The following is a 19,472-nucleotide window of genomic DNA, read 5'->3' as shown; positions in this document are numbered from 1 at the left end:
GAAGGCAACGACGGGGCGACTTCTTTAGCCCGGGTGCGCGCGAGGCTCTTATTGTAGCCATCAGAGAGAGGAACCAGAGAGACACTCATACGCATGCCCTCAACTAAGAAGCACTGACAGGGCTCTAGCACCCCTGGGTTTACTTGTCAATACTTCCACGGTTCTTGGTGGCAGTGAGATCTAGCAAATACTATAGATACAGGCGCGGCTCCTACGCGGGGGGGCTTGTGGGCTTCAGGTTGAAAAAACGAATAAGCTTTGAGGCTATTAGCCTAGATATGTGCCGGCGTCGACATCATTCGTAGTTTAGCTAAAGGTTACCTTTTAGCTTCAAGCAGGCCAGGCATCTGCACTGCGTAATATACGTAGACCCTATAACTGATATTGCAGGAAGTTGGCATCCCAGAGGAGAAGCCCCAGTCATCCATGGATCTAATATTGTTCAGGGTACATTCAAACACGTTATATATATATGATACTGCTTGCTATATCAATCGATATCTGTCAATGAGAATGGCCCTGATGGTTCAATGTTTCATCCGCTGGGCTTGGCTGTCAATACTACGTACCAAATATGTCATGTTCGGGCGATTCGTAGAATCGGACACTGCGGGTCCACGATCGTTTTGCTCCGTAATCCCCAGACATGCAGGAAAATTCTTTCAGCGTCTACCAGCTACATGGCGAATCGAGATCCCGTTAGCCGCATATAGAAGCAAAGCAATAATAATAAATAATAATGAATGGTGGTCTGTGACAACGTTGCTGTCGAACGAGTGGCTGGCTGGAGATTGGTGGAGCCCGCGACCCCGTGACCCACACCTTCCGCGTTCTTCTAGGGGCGAGGGGAGCAAGGTACACAGATGCCGAGCCATCTTCAGAAAAGAGGCTGGCAGCTTGGAGATCAATTGATCACCTCCGCTCGGAGCAGGACAGCCTCACTTCTCTTGCCATCGGCCTGCTGCCTTGTCAAAAATCACCCGGGTCACTCATCTGCAACATCGAGGCGCAGCGGTCGCCCTACCCTGTCTCGTCCCGTCCTGGCCATGCAGTCGGCGCCTTCATTATCTCGACCATCACAACGGCCATCCGGAGCAGATTCCCCGTCAACAGTGGGCGGCAGCACAGGGGGTAGTATGGCATCACAAACATCGGGTCCCCGAAGCTCTTCAGGCTCTGCCCGTTCGCAGGCGTCAAGGGCGTCCGTGGTAGGTTCAAAGCCCATTCGCTTGCCTACTCCTCTTTCATGAGGTGTTATTTTGCTAGTCTGTCTCAGATGGTGCTAACTTCTGGGAAGCCCGACAAACAACTTTCGCAGATCGAAAAAAGTGTTACGCATCTTCTCGTTGCCACTAAGCAGCTTCTAGAGACCCTGACCCAATGGTCCCGTCAACAAGCCACCGAGAACGAGGTGTCCGATGTCTATGTGCGACTGGGATACGAATTCAACCTGGCCTGTCGGGCCTTCAATGCCATCGGTGTCGACACATCAGATCTCGGCCCGGTACCCGATCTTCTTCGTACAATCCTTGAAGATACGTTGAGTCAAGATGCCTCTCCACAGAGTTTGGATAGGTATTTACCACGCATACGTGATATCATCATCAACCTCCTACACGGTTTGAAGAAGAAGCAGGCACGATTACGGTCAAAACAGGCCCGAGAAGATAGCAAAAGCACTCCTCCGCCGAGACAAGCCAGTCTAGGAAGCGTAGGGGACGGCCAAGCTGGGCCATCAAGTCAGGGACCCGAAGATCCTATGCCACAGTCACCTCAGAAGCGTCCTTCATCTGCTCGTAGATACGGAAGCAGTGGCTCTCTAGAAGATCAAGTTGCGCCGTCAATCCCACGGGATCGCACTGGAGGCAGTTTCTCTGATCGTGAAGCTTCCAAGCGAGACGCTCAAAGATCCCTGACTTCACAAAATTCAGTCTCATCCATGTCAACACCAGCGTTACAGAATTCATCAGCACAGTCATCGGTTTTGGAAGTAGAGCGCGCCGCGGTGTTGGGGTACCCGGCACCACCCCCTCCACCTGCTCCAAAACAAGACGATGCTCTAGGAGCTTTGCAGCGAAGTGGAGAACTCGAGCGGCGTGCATCGCGTCGATTTTCAGCATATCAAATACAAAAACATCTCGGTACTTCTGCTAATGGTGTTCCTGTGCTTCCAACTCAAACCACGGCATTGCCTAATAGGGGTCGTGATGTGAGGGAGTCACTTAACGCTGTCCGTTTACGTGGCTCTTATGGGCATGGCAGGCAAAGGTCAACCACTCGCCAAGAAATATCTCCCAATCGGACTAATCAAGGTCCCTTTACACCCACAATTCCAGAAAATGTAGAAGGAACTCGTTCCAATCTTCGGATTGCGCCACCCAATGACACAGCGGCAAATGAGGATCATAGCAGCCCGATAGCGAAAACTCCATCCGACAAGCTCCGATCCCCTGTTGAATTAGATGGTCGTGATATTTCCATTCCATTTCCACAGCCGTCCCAGAGAACACCATTGGCTGAGGTATTCGAGCCCACCAAAGTGATTTCCGACGATACGACATCAACTACACTTAAAAGTCCAAATGAACCGGCCCCTACTTTGTCCACACCTCCACATTTGCCGCAGTTTATACCAGAACATTCCCCCTCCCCAGGGAAAGAGCTAACACTGTTTTTACAATACAAGAGCAAGATTAAGAAATACGTCATTCCAGAAGGATCTACAGGTTTAACAATCGGTCGCCTCCAACTCGCTTTCATCGAGAAATTTGCTTGGAACACCCACCAAAACGGGGTCGATCTTCCGGAAATCTATATTCAAGACCCTGTTTCTGGGGTGCGGCATGAACTTGAAGATTTGAACGATGTCAAGGATCGATCTGTTCTTGTACTCAACATTGAAGTACTTGATGAGGTGAAACGCCATTTTGATGATGGTATTGGAAGCATTCGTAATTTGATTGAAGGGGTGAAAAATGCCATGGATGGCCAAGAAACCGTCATTCAGCGCGTTTCGGAACGCCAGTTGGATGCTGCTAAAGAAATGGCTCGTTTTACAGTGGCTCCCCAAATTGCTGTTGGTACAGGTGCATCTAAGACAAGTGAACTACGCGCTCCTATTTCAGGAAATAGTAATCAACTTGCTGAGCTTCAGAGCCTGAGACGCGATATTGCTGTTCTACGCCAAACCTATTCAAGTTTCTCCTCAGATATTGCAGCTTCCATGGGCAAGATACGAGCTAAAGCAAGCGGAGTAAAGACTGCAGCCGAAACGGTATCCAGGGCCCCATACGAGGGCGATGCTGGACGTGCACGTATCAATACTGGGAAGAAGGAGCTTGGAGAAGATTCGGAGAGACTAGTCGGAAGAGTTGACGATCTCCAAGACTTAGTTGAAGATCTTCGCAAAGATGTGGTCTCACGCGGTGTCCGCCCACTTCCTCGACAGCTAGAAAATGTCAGCAAAGACTTGAGTTCCGTTACTAAGGACGTCAAGAAGATGCAAGAATTCTTGAAGCGCGAGAAACCCATCTGGACCAAAATTTGGGAGAAAGAACTTCAACTTGTTTGTGAAGAGCGTGATCAGCTCACGATGCAGGAAGATCTTGCTGCCGACTTGGAAGACGATCTAGAAAAGGCTGCCCAGACTTTTGCTCTTGTTGAGCAAGCTACACGTCAACAGAATGTCCAGAATTCGGAGGGTGCCCCTGTTCTTCGTAGCACATCTCGCACTCTCGTAATTGACCAGAATGTCGATCCCATGAAGGCTAAAGACGGGGTTCTTGGCGAAGTGCGTGCTCTTCAACCGAATCATGAGTCCCGTCTAGAAGCTATCGAGCGGGCAGAGAAAGCTCGACAAAAGGAGCTAGAATCTAGGCGCGTTGGTCTTTTCCAGAAAGAACTAGGGCAATTCGTGGGACAAGGAAAGCTGAAGAAGAGCGGAGGCTTCGAGGAGACAGAACGACTACGCCGAGCTAAAGATGATCGCATCCGCAAAGAAGTATGGGAACGTCAACAAGCAAGAGCAGCAGGTTTAGAGCAAAAAGAAAAAGAAACCTCCCAGACTACTTCAAATGAGGAGAACCAAACACCTTCTGGTGGTTCAGAGGTCGAGGAAGCTACTTCTGACCCGCAGTCTACCGCAGATGATGACAATAATGCTTCAGAAGAGCAGTCACCTGTGGTAGAGCATGGCGAATCCGGTGAAACGGAGGAGAGTTCGACTGAGCATCGTGGTATGTAGATATATCTACTTCCAGTATCGTTTGTATCTTTTAGGCTTCGACTCACGATGCACTCAGTGTTGTCTGGCTCTAGGAAGTCATGGCTTCCATCGATCTTTACTGGTTAGAATATTCGCCACATATACAGTATGAGTTGTGCAAGATATATAACCGCGCTTGTTTTAAAGCCGCAGTACGGGAGCTTGATATGATTTGTGAAACATCCAAATGATCTCTCATTTACTTTCTTGTCAACCTTTGATCTTTACTTATGTACCTATTATTCTATATAACACCCCGAGCGTCCTATCTCTCTCTATTTACTACCTGCATCTCATCGTTTTTCCTTGAAATTTTGATTTTTACGATAAATCTGAGGATTTATGGATACCCCTGTTACGCCTGTGACCTTTGTTGAGCTATACGGACGCTTTCCATTTCTCGGGCCGTCTTACGACTATCTCTTACGTGTATTTACTTTAATGGACAATGCATGTATTGTGAGGTGGGTTTAAGTTTGTGTGGCGGCATGTCCATTCATCAGCATCAAGATGCTTTACATACATATGTATGTAGTTTCAGGTCATTAATTGATAAACTGGATGTTATTTGTTATGAAATATAATCTTTAGAATAACATCGAAAAGTGTGTGTGATCTATGTATCGTTAGTTAATAGATAAAACTTATCATAAGCTGTTAACTGATCAATTGATACTTCAAGTTAAATCTTAAGCGTCAATTGTACATGGGCTTCGTGTCTCATCAATCATATAATCATCGTCATCCTGGCAATATTTGTAACCTGACACGAAATGAGAGAAGAGTCTCATTCCATTCCAAATTCCTATCCGTCAATAATGATGCCCAATCAAGAATGAATTGACTTATCCTCCCAATATCCTTAGGAAGAGTTGGTGGCTTAAATTGACTTCCTCCCGGTCTCCAAATGTCAGAAACCTGCATACTTTCCTTTCAAGAGGCATCAACAGTCATTCCAGGTCACATAACAACCGGGGACTGGCTTGTATCATCATCATCAACAATGAGGCCCAAACGTCGTGCCCAATCCTTCCGATTCGACTCGCGAATCAATTCATCAGCCATATCACGCCTACGAAGATACTGTCTAGGCGGACCTTTGACCTGAATTGTCCTCCCATACATTTTCATCGCCGTCGTTGTAGCATTAGACAAGAACAAAAGCGCAGCCGAAAAAATAAACAGCAGTAGCAGTACCAACTGCCCGAATGTGCAGATATTGCTGACCAAAGCCGCATTTATGTAGACCAACACGGTTGAAAGGGCTGTCAGAAATTCCTCGAGGGACGTTCTGTCTCGCAACCATTGGCCGCTGGTGACTGCTTTCAAGTCGTCGACTGCGCCTTGCATTCTGATCCAGCAATCGCCACCCATGAGGATCAAGAGATCGCCGTGAACACCGGGCTCTGATGCGCCTTTCCAGCCCATATTTTTCGCTCGTTGACGAATCACCCATACGTTGCAGAACCGGGAAAACATGAGGACAAGAAGACAGAATACTCCCCACCATTCTTGAATATAGACAAATAAACCAAGAATAGCCAGTGATGCAATAGCGGCACTCCAGTACAACAAATGAGGGATTAGCGTGGCCATTTCAACATGGAAGCAAGCGCCAATATAGTCAAGGAGCCGGGTAAGGCAAACATTATCGAATTTATTGTTATGTATATCCTTTGGAGGAAGGACTTCAACAGTAACCAATTGGCCTGTTTTCCCATGCCTTTTGAGGAATGTCACCGTTGCTGAGTTTTCTACGCGAAAGACATACCCTGTGGTCATTGCTGCTACAGCTGGAAACTCGCCCCCGTTGAGCTCCGGAGCAGACTGTTGACGATGGAATCCGGGACATAATACCAGCGAGTCCGCGTATATTGAGGTTCCCGTTAGAGCAGTTCTTTCTGCTACTACCGTTATCTCTGCGAGTGTTATGAGGCCCGCGGCATCTAGGGAAATGTTGGGCAAGAAGTTGCTCATTGTCGATGATGAGTCTGGAGTCTGGAGTCGGGGGAATTTCGCTACCTGATGAAGATATGTTTGCTTAGGGAACCCTTCCTTCCGAATTAAAAGAATACTTACTGGTTTAGGGATATACATATTCGGCTCCTGTGAACCTGCTAGCAATTGATAAGGCAAGATTCGGACTTTCTCTATTATAATATAAGTATGGCTCTTTCTCCGGTTATTGTACAGCCAACTCGAGGCAACTTACGAGACATCAAAAGTGTATTTAATACAAAGAACATCTTGTTGCCTTGACGTAGCATAAATTTCTCAATATTGACAAGTGCGGTGATACCTGGCAGTGTCAGATGGTGGCATAATGCCGCCCAATCATGGCCGTGTGCAGAGCAAATCGGGCAAATCATGTGAACTCTAGCATCAGTCTGCATAAAAAGTGTGAACACTGCCCCATTCACCCCCTCCCAAGTGACCCGAGTACATGCATGTATCCTATTGGACTATTAAGATTGTGGCTGCATAGGTGAACCGCCTTGGAATGTGTTGCCGAGCGAATGCATGCTGCCGTATTTGTATAATGGCCGATATGCCAATCTTCGCGGGACGACCGAAACTGCATCGGGAAAAAAAAATTTTTTATCGGTTGATTGTATTTATCAAGTTTGCAAGGCCTTAAAGGTATAGCTACTGTGTAAAAGTGCCGAAGGAGGAGAAGGTGGAGAGTCGCCTTGGTCGGGTTTTTTATCAGCCTCGTGGGGGGCAAACAAGGTAATTCGAGTACATCTCCGTTAGCTCTGCCCTGAAAGGAGCCTCACGCTTATATCCCACGCATTTATTTACGTGGTTTCCCCTACTTCTCCAGGCGTCTTTCTTGTATCTGAGGCAGTGCTCGGATATACTTTATTTCAAAGAAATCAATTGGTTTGATTGTCAACATCCAGGGCTCTCTGCGAGCTCCATGTTACCTGTATACTATCCGAATTTCTTGTTTTACTATGCATGAATACCGCTGGCCAGCCTTGGACCTGGGCGAAATCCGCCTTCTCAACTTGTACGCGGGTGATTCCCACGAAGAGTTGGTGGGGAATTTGAAGGTCATCAAACTAATGTCGGATGACGTGCACCATTACGATACGCTGTCCTATACCTGGGGTGACCATGACCCAACCGAGCTCATCAAAATCATCCAAGACAATCAGCAATATTACATTCGAATCCGTCCTAACCTCCACTCGGCTCTGCAACACTTACGATCCCACCGGGAGAATAGATACTTGTGGGTAGACGCGGTCTGCATTAATCAGAGTGATGAAGAAGAGAAAAGCGGCCAAGTGCGGATGATGTTTGACATTTTCAACAATTCAACCAGCGTGTGTGTTTGGGTTGGGCCGGAGGGGGATGACAGTAGAATGGCAATAGACTTTATTAAGACACATCTGGTTTGCGAGAACGCAGACCAACTATTCGAGGACCCTAAGTACAGATATGAATGGCTAGCCTTGGCCAAGTTGATGAGGCGACCATGGTTCCGGCGAAGGTGGATTATTCAAGAGATTGCATTGGCCAAGAATGCTACTCTACACTGCGGAGGGAGTTGGCTGTATTGGGATGATTTTGCTGACGCCGTCATGCTTTTCGCATGGGGACACAATATGATTCGCAGCTCATGGGATTGGCATCACAATTTATTGGGAGATATCAGAGAATCAGCCGCAACTCGTCTTGTCCAATCACGAGACAAGATCTTCCGGAAGTCAGAGGATGGTCAAATTCTAGACAAAATGATGTCTCTAGAGGCACTTCTATGCAGCTTTTCGGCATTCGATGCTTCAAACCCTCAAGACACCATATACGCAATACTCGCTATTGCACAAGACGCGAAACCGGGATTTTCAGGATCGATTACGATCGCAGAAAGCGAGGCGGGGGGTTTCCAGGACCCAGAGTTTAACGCCGAGATCTTCGAGCCTCCAGGATCCTATTATCCAACGCCAGAGAGTGAGTCAGGGGTTTCTTTGCAATCGATGTCCTTGAAAAAAAGGGCGTACCTAAATATTCCAACTGACAAAGAGGACGAACATAATGAGAGACAACATAAGCGAGTTCAAACCAATGGATTTAGTAATACGTTAAACCCAGAGGAACCACGACCAGCAGCGACTCCAGATATTCGAGTATTTACTACCAACAACGATGTTGATCACCCACCTCCCCGTGTTACTACTGATGGAGATAGAGAGAATTTTCCGGTTGCACCTACAGGTTCTGTTTCCCCAATCTCTCAAGGGGACGAGGATACATTATCTCCATACCAAGGGAAGATTCACGCTGATGCACCAAATACTATTAATCGTCGAGCCTCCCTTGACACTCGAATGATCGGTCGACTCCAAGTTCCGCATCGTGGCAGAGGGAACTCCTCTGCATCTTTATCTAGTAATCAGACCGAAAAATATCTCAAACAGTCGGAAGATGAACGAAAGAGGCAAGCAGAACCATGTCAAATTCCTGTTGACTACAGTAAGCCAGTGCAGGAAGTCTGTAAAGATGTGATGAAGTACGCATTCGAGAAAACAAAGTCGCTCAACATGATTTGCCGACCATGGGCACCAAAAGCCGATGATTTACCTTCCTGGATAATGCCTGTCACCAAAAGTGCCTTTGGGTTAGCATACAATGGGACATACACACGCATCAATGCCGATCCATTGGTGGGACAACCTGGCTACAAACTTTTCTACAACGCGACTCCGAATTTATTCGGCCGGTGGAATATTGATCGAGGTGGTAAAGATATCTTGACCGTGCACGGATTCGTGTTGGATGAAATCCGACAGAAAGCTCCTCCAGCCAATGCCGGCGTTATACCGATCGAGTGGAATGAACTGGCCAGGTGGGAAGATACCAGCGAATTACCCCCTGAATCTTTTTGGAGGACTCTCGTGGGTAACCGAGATCAGGATGGTCAACAACCACTCAAAATTTGGAGACGAGCTTGTAAAATTGCATTTAGCATGAAGCCTCAAGGCGGACCGCTCAACATCGAAAAGATATTGGAGGTAGCTTCCCCCCTTGTCAAGGAGTATCTGGAAATGGTTCTTTGTGCTACGTATTCTCGAAGACTCTCCATCAGTTCAAGGGGTCTATGGGCACTTGTACCTGCGAAGAGTAAAAAGGGAGACAAGCTGTGTATCATCAATGGCTGCTCAGTTCCCATCGTGCTACGAGCCCATGAGGCAGGATGTAATTTTCAAGGAGAGTGCAACTGCAGAAAGAACAATAATAGTGAGGAGAGGATTTATGAAATGATTGGCGAATCTTATATCCACAGTATGATGGATGGGGAGGCTTTACTTTATCAACAAAAGAATGGTATCAAGGAGCGCGCATTTAAGATCAGATAACAACATTTGAAGAATTGAAAAAAAGGACATCTGAACAAGGCATAGCATTGCAGTAAGTGTAAGGATTATTTGGCTGGGCCAAAAAGTCAATGTTTGTTTTCGTAACATCTTAACTTAGCACTAGACCCATCAATTTTCTAAGAACATAAAAGGCAAGGGGACATACAATCTCAGCCTATGTACTGCTACAACCGCAGCATCATACCCAGGGCTCCCTACTGATATAATTGGCTTTCAATATTATATTGAATAATAAAATAAACTAAGATCATCTTCTATGCTACTACAGCAAGGGTTTCTGTAACAGAGTGGAAGACACGGCCGCCAAACAGTGAAATTAGAGCTAATCTCTTAACAATCGTACCGGGTCCGAAAGTGAAACCGCTACCGTCAAAAAAGTAGTATATACATTACATATATGGTTTATTATTTAGCAGCTCTGTTTTTGAATATAATAAGAAATTGATGTATCTGTCGCAACCTGTGCGACCTTGTGAAGATATACTACATAGGTGCCGAGTGGCATCATTAAATTACATTAAATTCCTATCGCCCTTCAGTTGGCCAATAAAAGTAAACCTAATCACCAACTTGATCCGTGTGTAAATGAGGTTGGGCAGAAATTCTATCAGCGACTAGTTCAACAGCACTGAACAAGCCTCCTTACTACTATTTAGGAAGCTAGGCAACCTCAGAGAGGACAACATTAGCATATAGCCGATCTTAGTATCCAGTAATGAATGGCATACCGTATTTAAATGGTGGGTTTTCCTTGCCTTTGGTTCTGTCTTGATAGCAAAAGCAAATATTAGCAAGGTATAGTCGAGGACCATGACAGTCCTAGTGTAACGACACCGACCTGTTGGGGTTTGTTACATATGTGGCACAGCTTCACAGAAGCCTAAACATGGTCAATCATTAGTCACCCAACGCATGATTAGTGATTACGAGAACTTTATTTTCTTCTGTCATCTCTGGAAAAGCAGAAAGTAGTTATCAACAAGACTCAGCGTCGGTGACAAGTCAACTCGGTGGACCGATAAGGAAACTTCAAGAGAAAGAGGGGGGAGACAAGGCTATGGTGGCTATGGAGAAATTACAGTCCTAAAACCACATCTTGCGCCCGGACCTGTCGGCTGTCCGAATTTCTTTTGATAATATGACAGGACATCATGCAGCCGCGGACCAGTAATCGAGAGTCCTCCAGTCAGCTTTTAAATCCGGGGAAATGATCGGCATCTTTGCTCACTCCATATGGAAGCTTGTCCAAACACCAGCCAGTTTGAGCAGACCAGTCAGACAAAAGAAAAGGGCCGCACGAATTTTTAGGCGCTTCAGGTAAATTACTGTTTGTTACTGGCTAGCTAGCGTGGATGCAAGCCAGGCAGTGTAAGAGCGCCAGTTACACCAGCTTCAGCCTCTCGTTGGAAATTTCCTACGAGAGGCCTGACCAGCCGATAACCCTGGGACGCAGAAGCTTCGCTGTTCCACTGAAAAACATTCGGTCCGGGGCAGGCAGTGGGGGAAGTAGGGGTTTAAGCCCCTACTTCCCCCACTAGCGCCCACTGAAACGAGACCCTCATAACTTATAGCTGGGTAAGGTCGTTAACATGAATAAATAAATAAATAAAATATCTAGTTAGATGAGTTCTTTATAACTCAGGCTTGTATTGCAATCTAATCGAATTTTCCACTAAACTCAATTTGTTCTAACGTGTAAAAGGTCCGGCACGAGCCGCACCCCGTTTAAGCTTTCTCGCTCGACGCCATGTATAAATCATTGCGGCAGAGAAGCTTCTATTGGGAATCCCACTGGCCGCTGCGAGCCGTGCTTGCTTCATTTGATGAGCTCCATGGCAGGTCGCTGACCGAGGAGCTTCCATCCTTTCTCAGGCTTGAGGGAATAGCTGATCTTGCCAGCACTTTTCTAGGGGTCATATAGGCGCAAACTATATCCAAGTGAATCGGGGCCCTAAGCGATTACTAAGCAGTAATACATCGGAGGTCTGATGTACCAGAATGGCTCAACTACCATATACAACGTATCTAATTTTCTATTTTCATAGTATCTACCTCTTGTCACCATACCTGAATATACTGATTCCATCTTTGATTCCACTGAAAGATGGATTTCAAATCACTTTGGATTCCCCTATTTATAATACTCGTTCTGTATAAATTCATCCTTTATCCAACTTTATTCTCCCCACTACGGAGACTACCGAATGCGCACTACACCAGCCCCTTCTCAAATTTATGGATAAAATGGCAGCGATTTCAAGGCCGAGAAAACAAAGCAACCCATGCTGCTCATGTGAAGTTAGGTCCTATAGTCCGAGTGGGATCAACTGAAATCAGCGTGAATTCACCAGAGCTGGTGAAACAAGTATACTGCGAAGTCCTGGAAAAGGACGAGTGGTATGCTCGGGCTTTCGAGAACTATGGGTATGTACGTCACACTTCATGCATTCACGGGTTATACCATCTAGTGTCAACAGCATAGAAGCTGAAAGTCAGCTTGTCAGAGTGCCAAACATGTTCTCAATGACCAAGAAAGAGTCACATGCAATGCGAAAAAGGGTTCTTGCCGGTCTGTACAGCAAGACCACACTCCATGCGTCGCCCGAGATCCGCGACATCTGCCGCGTTGTTGTCATGGAGCGGCTTCTCCCAATCTTCGAAAAGGCAGCTCAGATGCAGCGGCCCGTTGACGTTCTTGAAGTCAGCGTATCATTTTCCATGGACTTTATCTGTTCATATCTATTCGGGATCTGTAACGGTCCCAATTTCTTGCAGGACGTAGAGACTCGCCGCAAATGGCTGGCATCGCACGCGAAGACAAAGAGATACGGATTCTGGACATTGGAGTTTCCCAATTTGACTGCTCTGTTGGCAAAATTCGGTATCCATCTCGTCCCCAACGTGGCTCTCACGGCAGCTCTTGAAGTGAGAGAGCTCTGCTTGCAATTGCTACGGAATGTCGACTCGTCATCATCTGCAAAGACTTTGCTTCTACCTCCTAAAGGCCCAGGAGACACGCCAGTAGTTTACCAGAGACTGTCGCAGTCTCTCTGTGCATCCGTCCAGGAGGAGATATATAGAGAATTGCCGCCCACCCGTTCCCACCTTGCGGTTGCCTCCGAACTCATGGACCATATCAAAGCTGGTACGGAGACAAGTGGCTGGACGCTAGTTTATCTCCTGTATGAGATGTCGCGGCACCGCGAGATACAACACCTTCTAAGAGAGGAGTTGTCGCTCTTACTCGAACCTGGCACCAGCCTCTGCTTCTCTCGCGAATCGAAGACTCCACAAGCCGCCGAAATCCTCCCGTCTCCACGCACCCTGGACACCTCCCCCCTACTCCAGGCAGTCATTCTCGAAACCCTGCGCTGCTACCCAGCCGTTGCTGGGCCACAGCCACGCGTCAACCACAACACTAGTTTTGCTCTTGCACGCCACATCCACTTGCCCGCCGGAACCCGCGTTAGCGCGCAAGCGTACTCTCTACACCGGAACAGTGAGGTATTTCCCGACCCGGAAAGCTGGAAGCCGAGGCGGTGGTTGGAAGCAACTCCAAGCCAACACGAGGAGATGATGAGGTGGTTTTGGCCCTTTGGCAGCGGCAGCCGGATGTGCATCGGGAATCATTTCGCTATCTTGGGTAAGTCATTATCTATGAAGAAAGCGGTGCATTCCTTTCACATTTGTAATCTAACCCTCTTCCTGTTCTCCCCGTTGCTGCTTATTGGGTTACGTATAGATACATCTATGTGTACATCTACATCGCTCTTACTGCTTGCTAATAAGCGCATTAAACAGAACTGAAACTGGCCGTGGCAGCGATTTACTATAACTATATTACGGAGATCATTGACGATGACGGTATCGAGCCCATCGATGGCTACAGCCATGGACCGACGGGAAATAAATTGATATTGCAATTCAAGAGGGCGTAATAAGAAAAAATCTCGATCTCACACACATTATTTTTATCATTTCTTCTGTTTCGTGCAAATCTACATCATTTTGGAAAATGGATACGATAATGCCGCACTCTTAAAATACCGTCACGTCATCTTGCTCTCAGTTCTTTATATAGCATCTTCAGCAAGTAGAGCACTCTCCAGCGAGACATGTTGCGGTCCAACATAATCTCCTTTGCGCCAGAACCAAAACGCCATAACAAAAATGGAGGACCCGCCTGTGATCAAGCTCGCGTAGTTCATCGTTTCAGCATCAACGGGCAGGGAGAACGGGAAGCAGAAGATGATCACAAAGGCTATTATATATAGAGATGAAACCGTATTGACGAGAAACCCTAGAAACCCTTTCATCCAAAACCAGCCCGGTGTGACGTTCGCCCTCTTAGTCAGTAGGTGCGGGAGGATGGCTGCAAGATACGAAAGAGTAGACAACACGGCAAAGGAGCCAACAAAGGCGCTGAAAGCAGTGGAGCTGCCTACATAGATACAGCCCAGAATTGTACAGATAACGCCACAAAGAATAATCGAATTGAAAGGGTTCCGTTGTTTTCGATCCACCTGGCTGATAAACCTACTGAACGGCGTTGCATTGTCGCGTGCCAAAGTCCACAACACACGGCTGGAGGTCAGATAACACCCGATCACGGCGACAATCGAGGGCAAGAACGCAAGAATTAGAAGACCTAAAGATCCACCCGCCGATCCCGTCGACTGAACATAGATCTCTGTCAGCGGAAACAGATAGGAACTTTTTAGTACAGCATCCAGATCGTTAATGCTATAAAAAAGGGCAATGGCGTAGCAAAGAGCGGTGACGAATCCGAGAACGTATTGCGCCAGAATACCCAGGGGGATATTTCTACCAGGGCGAGGCACTTCTTCGGCCAGATGAGAGATGACGTCCGGCGTGCCCACGGCAAAGGCTCCGTTCAGCATCCCCAGGCAGAAAACAAAACCATTGCTGGCATATCCGGTTTCATTCTGCCAGTCGCGCCAGACAAAGTCATCGGATGCATAAGGCTTGCCATTGACGTGGGGCATGATCGCGCAAACCAGGATGGTGACGAAAACGCCAGCGAGAACCAAGAAGCCGCCTAGCGATTCGATAGTAGGAACCGCTCTATTCGCTAGTGCGACGAGGAGGCAGCACACCCATGTGCATATCAAATAAGCGACGAAAACATGCCATCTCTGAATGTCGAAGTCGGGATGGAAAAGGGCGTACATCGACACGGTTTGGGCTCCCACAATCTGAGCGGTTGAAGCGGCTCCAAAGATCCACGCAATGAAATTCCACCAACCGGCGAACCAGCCACAGACGCGTCCATATCGGCCTGCAGTCACAGACGCCCAGTGATAGACTGCTTTTTCATCAGCTGATGACACAAAACGAGAGGAAGGCCGATAATCAACGGACCTCCGCCAGAAGATGGCATTGCTGACGCCAGCTCGGCAATAGAGGCGGCGATGAACCAGTAGAAGATAGATGTTGCAATTCTAGTTTCATCCAAATCCACCCATCAGCATAACCCATCACTCAAGAACGAGATGGGGAGGAAACGGAAAGGCCGTACAGTTCATAAATAACACCCGGCGGTCCACCATTGTAGATTGCCACGACCTTGGACGGTGTTGGTAAGCATTGCTATTTCTGTGTCCTCTCTCAGGTGCCTCGACATACGATACTCCCACCCAGGGCAATCCAAGTGTTCCCACTCGTGATTCCCAAGCCGCAAATGTTGATGAGCCTGAAGTTGCGCTCGAGCTCTTGAGGATGGCCTGATGGATTGATGAAAGGTTCTCGAGTGCGAGCCTCAGCATCCACGGCGGAGTGCGCATGCTTTTCTTCTACAGCGTCGTTCATGTCGGGAGGTGACTCGCTGGACATTTATTGCCGCCTGTGACCGTGAAAGCAGTCAATGGCCCTTTGATCGTTGAAGGAACTCGCGAAGCGGAATCAATAGAGAAGAAGTCATACCGTAAGTCACAATGGGTGATTTCTGATTTCCCCAGCCGCGTGGCAGACTGCCAATCTTCGACCACGCTTATTGAGCTAGACACCCGGCGTTGTCTCCTTGTTTGGAATAGCTAGCCCATGGTTTTCTTCCTGCATACAACTCGAAGTGGCCACATGGTGACTATGCCTCTTTTGGGTGTCATGTGACAAAAATTGCTCAGACCTGGATAGACCCGCTTCGTTGTATTCTCCTTCTCTAACTGAAAAATTATTAGCACGGCGTACGCCGTAGTTGAGTGGTTAAAATCATGAATCCTCCTACTCTGTAGTGTATGTGGCGTTCCATCCGCCGTACTTGCAGGATTTCGTTCCCGAAGTCTAAATGGACTCCGCAAAAGGGGTTGGTCAAATCGGGGAACTCCCAGGTCCGTCCCGTCCCGTGTCAAGCGGCACAGTTCCTGCTCAGCCAAGAATTGTAAAATGAAGCGTCTCCCAGAGTATCTTCAAATGTCGATCGCGAAAGGCTAGGCTACAAAAGAAAATTACGTTGCGGGTACGGTCCTGTATTAAAAGATAACGCGAACTGGATAATGGGTACAATTCCGGTACTCGTGCGGGACAGTTGGGCTTATCTACAAATGGAGCTCGATATCCTTAGTTGGTGTGCTAGGATCTGTAACCTGGTGTGCCTTAGATGAGGCACAATTGACTAGGGTGAATGTTGGCTTCCATTGTACCCAGTGCAATTTTTCCAAACTCCAACACACCCTTTTCGCTTGCAGTGATGGGACTTAATATTCGTACTCCAGGAAATCTTTCTTACAGTGCATTCTCCATAACGAATACCGCTATGTAAGCATGTCTACTTCAGCGAGCTTCAACCGAGAATTCCGAACCGAAACATGGACACTCTACGGGGTGGGGGTATTTCTTACAATGCTTCGACTGTATGTTAAGTAGTTTGAAGTTTCTGCAGAGCGTTACTGACATGATCTCTATCGAAAGGGTTGCGCAAACTCGTAAGCTCGGTATAAACGGCCTGCGCGCTGATGACTGGGTCGTCACGACGGCTATTCTGTGGTATACGCTTCTAGTCGTATCGCTCAACCAGGTCGTATTCGGTGGAGGTTCGAATTACATGACCCCAGAGGAGATCGCCGGGTTGACCCCAGAGACTCGGCTGGCTCGAACCATTGCTAGCAAGTGGGTGCTGGTATCAGAAGAGATGATGATACTCTCTGTCTGGACTTGCAAACTCTGCATGCTCTTCATATATCGGCGCCTGACGTAAGTGCATCTCTCCTCCCGAGAACCATGAGAAAAGTGCACATCGGTATTACTTACTGACGGTACTAACCAGGCAAGGCTTGCACCAAATGGTCATCATCAATGTCATTTTTGCCTACGTTGCTGTAGGGTTCGTCGCTACTCAGATCGCCTTGTTCGCCGAGTGTCGGCCCTTTTCAGGATATTGGTCCGTTCCCGCCATATCTGGTAACTAGCACCTCCAAATTCTGATGACAAACAATGAACTCATATGTCCATAGACCAATGCTGGTCATATTACAGTTTCGAGATTGTCGTTGCTACCTTCAACATCAGTTCTGATGTGGCCGTCCTCGTCATCGCCATTCCCCTCATCATCAACCTTCATGTTCCCATCCAGCAAAAAGCCATCCTCTGTATTGTTTTCGGTATGGGTTTCTTCGTCATTGCTGCCGCCATCCTGACCAAAGTTTTCTCCCTCGATCCCAATCTCGTATCTTATTCGTATCTCAACTGGTACTTTCGCGAAGCTTCGGTGTCATTATATGTCGTTAATCTTCCCTTGTTGTGGGCCCTATTCCGCGACATATTTCCCTCTGCTAGGACATGGGGATATGCGCGAACGACGGGGGATAGCACCAGACCGTCGAACAACAATAACCTCATGAGCTCAGGGACCCAGAGTAAAAACGATGTGCCTTTATCCAACCTAGAGAGTTATACGGACGAAGAACTGGATACGTACTCTGCCCATCACAGCGAGGAACGTATCATTCCGCTATACAGAAGTAAAAAAACGAATTTAAATACGACCGCTGAATGCAGTCATCACTCATCTGGTTGAGTCAGCTCGGTTTTTGTCTTTCGAAACACAGCACGGACAATAACAGCTTTTTGCTGTCAAAGTTACTGAGCAATATTCTCATAACAACGCGGTCAGCACTATCAGATCACTGCACTTCAGGAGGGTTGTCCAATCACCGGTGCGTGCTTCCACCACCATGAAGAGAAGCAAATAGCCATTAGGCAGTGGTCAAGTTGCTAGCGGACTGGCAGGATGCTAAAAGAAAATCAAATTTATTTTCTATGCTTTGATTATAATATAATTCAAAAAGCCCTCCCAGTATATAATATTTTCATATAACGCAGATTACTACATAACATTTACGTTACGGGCTAACCCCGATTGTATGCTTCAAGAGCAGATTACATACAAAAGAATTCGATATGAAGGGAAAGAAATCAAACGAACTTCTCTACCCGCTCCAAAGCTCCCTTTTTGTATGCTCCTCGCAACAGATACTCTTGGATCTTCATTTCTTTATCGCCATATATGACATTTGAAGTTTTATCACAGATTCTCCATTCTTAAGCCACGTCCTATTATGTGTTCGACAACCACTGAATCTTCTAGTTCAGTGTTTGCTGTTCTACACGTGACTGAAGGCGTTAGGCAAACATATATGCCGACTTTGGCTGCCTGATTCCCTCAAAGCATTTCAACATCCCAACATGACGGACTCTCCCAGCGGTGTTCCTTTCACACTACAAAATCTTTGAGAAGGAGACCAATATATCAAAAAAGACAAAATATTATTGCCCTGTCCGCCATCCGTCGATGTACTAAGCCTCCCCCCTGACGAGCAGGTAATTTCTGTCCTCAGCAAACAAGGGGGCCGACTTGTCCTTGAGTATGACCTCTCCTATATAACCAAGTCCGGGCACGGAGTAACACCTACTGAGGCTGAAGCGATGAGACTTGTATTCCGACACAACTCTGTTCCCGTGCCTGAAATATTGTTGAAAGATTTTAGTCCTGAGGATGGTGTGATTCATATGACAATAATTCCTGGGGCTCCCCTAGAAGGGAAGTGAGACACGCTAGAGGATAAAAGCAAAGCGTCTATTTGTCTTCAAGTCTAGGGTTTCATTTCCAAGCTACGGGATATTCCTCCACCGCAAGAGCTGAATGGTCTTTTTCAGTGTGCCGCCGATGGCTCACTGACAAGAGACCCATTGCTTCAGGATCTAAAAGAGCCCGGTCGGCCTCTAATGAACGATTCGGAATTGCGAGCTCGGATTTACGAACGCTATATCCATTTCGGTGGTCGGCGGTTTGAACATTAGTTGCCAGATATGTTACCGCAGTCTGATAGCTGCGTGTTCACACACGCTGATATAGCACCGCGAAATATCATGGCTGATGAGAACAACGAAGTCACAGGTATTCTCGACTAGGAGTATGCACAGATAATGAGGCTTGCTTTTTGGGGAGACTGGGCAGTGTGGATGGATCGGACGGCACCACACAGGTGGGATATCAGTGGGGTCAATGCTGCTAGACGGGTGTTGTTCTGATATCGGGGCTCTACTGGGAGAAGCTGAGGGATGGTTTATATAGCTAGGTACCGTTGTGCAAAATAGATCAAGGCACAATACACATGAAGAAAGATCAAGCCCTGGAGAAGTTAGGGCTCGAGAAGTAATGTGATGTGCCCGTAACAAGATTGTCAGCCAGCCTCTGATTGGCTGGAATGGTGCTTAGCAACACGGTGGCCCGTGCGCCGGGTGTATTTACTTTGCCTGCTCGACACTATTGCTGCTGTTTGAGACAGCATGGAGCAGGTAGTTAA

General features: G+C 47.3%; 7 protein-coding genes across 7 annotated transcripts; 5 read left to right on the top strand and 2 right to left on the bottom strand.

Annotated features, from left to right (window-relative positions):
* Nucleotides 1-1,046: 1,046 nt before the first annotated feature.
* On the top strand, nucleotides 1,047-4,243 carry BGW36DRAFT_301849 (putative actin-interacting protein; the record flags this gene model as incomplete). Its single annotated transcript, XM_046211726.1, has 2 exons — nucleotides 1,047-1,208; nucleotides 1,298-4,243. 2 exons carry the CDS (start codon nucleotides 1,047-1,049, stop codon nucleotides 4,241-4,243), a joined length of 3,108 nt encoding a protein of 1,035 aa, XP_046069148.1.
* A 630-nt stretch (nucleotides 4,244-4,873) lies between these two features.
* BGW36DRAFT_386258 (uncharacterized protein) lies at nucleotides 4,874-6,557 on the bottom strand. The gene is made up of 3 exons (XM_046217001.1): nucleotides 6,477-6,557; nucleotides 6,344-6,414; nucleotides 4,874-6,286 (listed from the first exon to the last, which is right to left on the bottom strand). The coding sequence occupies exons 1-3, from the start codon at nucleotides 6,529-6,531 to the stop codon at nucleotides 5,225-5,227; spliced, it is 1,188 nt and encodes a 395-aa protein (XP_046069147.1). The 5' UTR covers nucleotides 6,532-6,557; the 3' UTR covers nucleotides 4,874-5,224.
* Nucleotides 6,558-7,221: 664 nt separating this feature from the next.
* On the top strand, nucleotides 7,222-9,630 carry BGW36DRAFT_302938 (heterokaryon incompatibility protein-domain-containing protein; the record flags this gene model as incomplete). Its single annotated transcript, XM_046211835.1, has 1 exon — nucleotides 7,222-9,630. The coding sequence occupies one exon, from the start codon at nucleotides 7,222-7,224 to the stop codon at nucleotides 9,628-9,630; it is 2,409 nt and encodes an 802-aa protein (XP_046069146.1).
* Nucleotides 9,631-11,755: 2,125 nt separating this feature from the next.
* On the top strand, nucleotides 11,756-13,589 carry BGW36DRAFT_302437 (cytochrome P450; the record flags this gene model as incomplete). The annotated part of the gene is made up of 3 exons (XM_046211784.1): nucleotides 11,756-12,083; nucleotides 12,158-13,294; nucleotides 13,453-13,589. The coding sequence occupies 3 exons, from the start codon at nucleotides 11,756-11,758 to the stop codon at nucleotides 13,587-13,589; spliced, it is 1,602 nt and encodes a 533-aa protein (XP_046069145.1).
* A 135-nt stretch (nucleotides 13,590-13,724) lies between these two features.
* On the bottom strand, nucleotides 13,725-15,480 carry BGW36DRAFT_399977 (choline transporter; the record flags this gene model as incomplete). Its single annotated transcript, XM_046218585.1, has 4 exons — nucleotides 13,725-14,977; nucleotides 15,034-15,113; nucleotides 15,191-15,237; nucleotides 15,298-15,480. 4 exons carry the CDS (start codon nucleotides 15,478-15,480, stop codon nucleotides 13,725-13,727), a joined length of 1,563 nt encoding a protein of 520 aa, XP_046069144.1.
* A 568-nt stretch (nucleotides 15,481-16,048) lies between these two features.
* Nucleotides 16,049-18,139, top strand: BGW36DRAFT_386238 (uncharacterized protein). The gene is made up of 4 exons (XM_046217000.1): nucleotides 16,049-16,520; nucleotides 16,579-16,860; nucleotides 16,934-17,067; nucleotides 17,121-18,139. The coding sequence occupies exons 1-4, from the start codon at nucleotides 16,432-16,434 to the stop codon at nucleotides 17,681-17,683; spliced, it is 1,068 nt and encodes a 355-aa protein (XP_046069143.1). The 5' UTR covers nucleotides 16,049-16,431; the 3' UTR covers nucleotides 17,684-18,139.
* Nucleotides 18,140-18,351: 212 nt separating this feature from the next.
* BGW36DRAFT_419293 (uncharacterized protein) lies at nucleotides 18,352-19,462 on the top strand (the record flags this gene model as incomplete). Its single annotated transcript, XM_046219451.1, has 5 exons — nucleotides 18,352-18,370; nucleotides 18,404-18,666; nucleotides 18,763-18,946; nucleotides 18,974-19,056; nucleotides 19,078-19,462. 5 exons carry the CDS (start codon nucleotides 18,352-18,354, stop codon nucleotides 19,195-19,197), a joined length of 669 nt encoding a protein of 222 aa, XP_046069142.1. The 3' UTR covers nucleotides 19,198-19,462.
* Nucleotides 19,463-19,472: the final 10 nt, after the last annotated feature.

The sequence above is a fragment of the Talaromyces proteolyticus genome (assembly GCF_021365285.1).
Source record: "Talaromyces proteolyticus strain PMI_201 chromosome Unknown BGW36scaffold_10, whole genome shotgun sequence".
Taxonomy (NCBI): domain Eukaryota; kingdom Fungi; phylum Ascomycota; class Eurotiomycetes; order Eurotiales; family Trichocomaceae; genus Talaromyces; species Talaromyces proteolyticus.
Note: the sequence above shows the minus strand (reverse complement) of the source record. Positions and strands in the feature narration are given on the sequence as shown.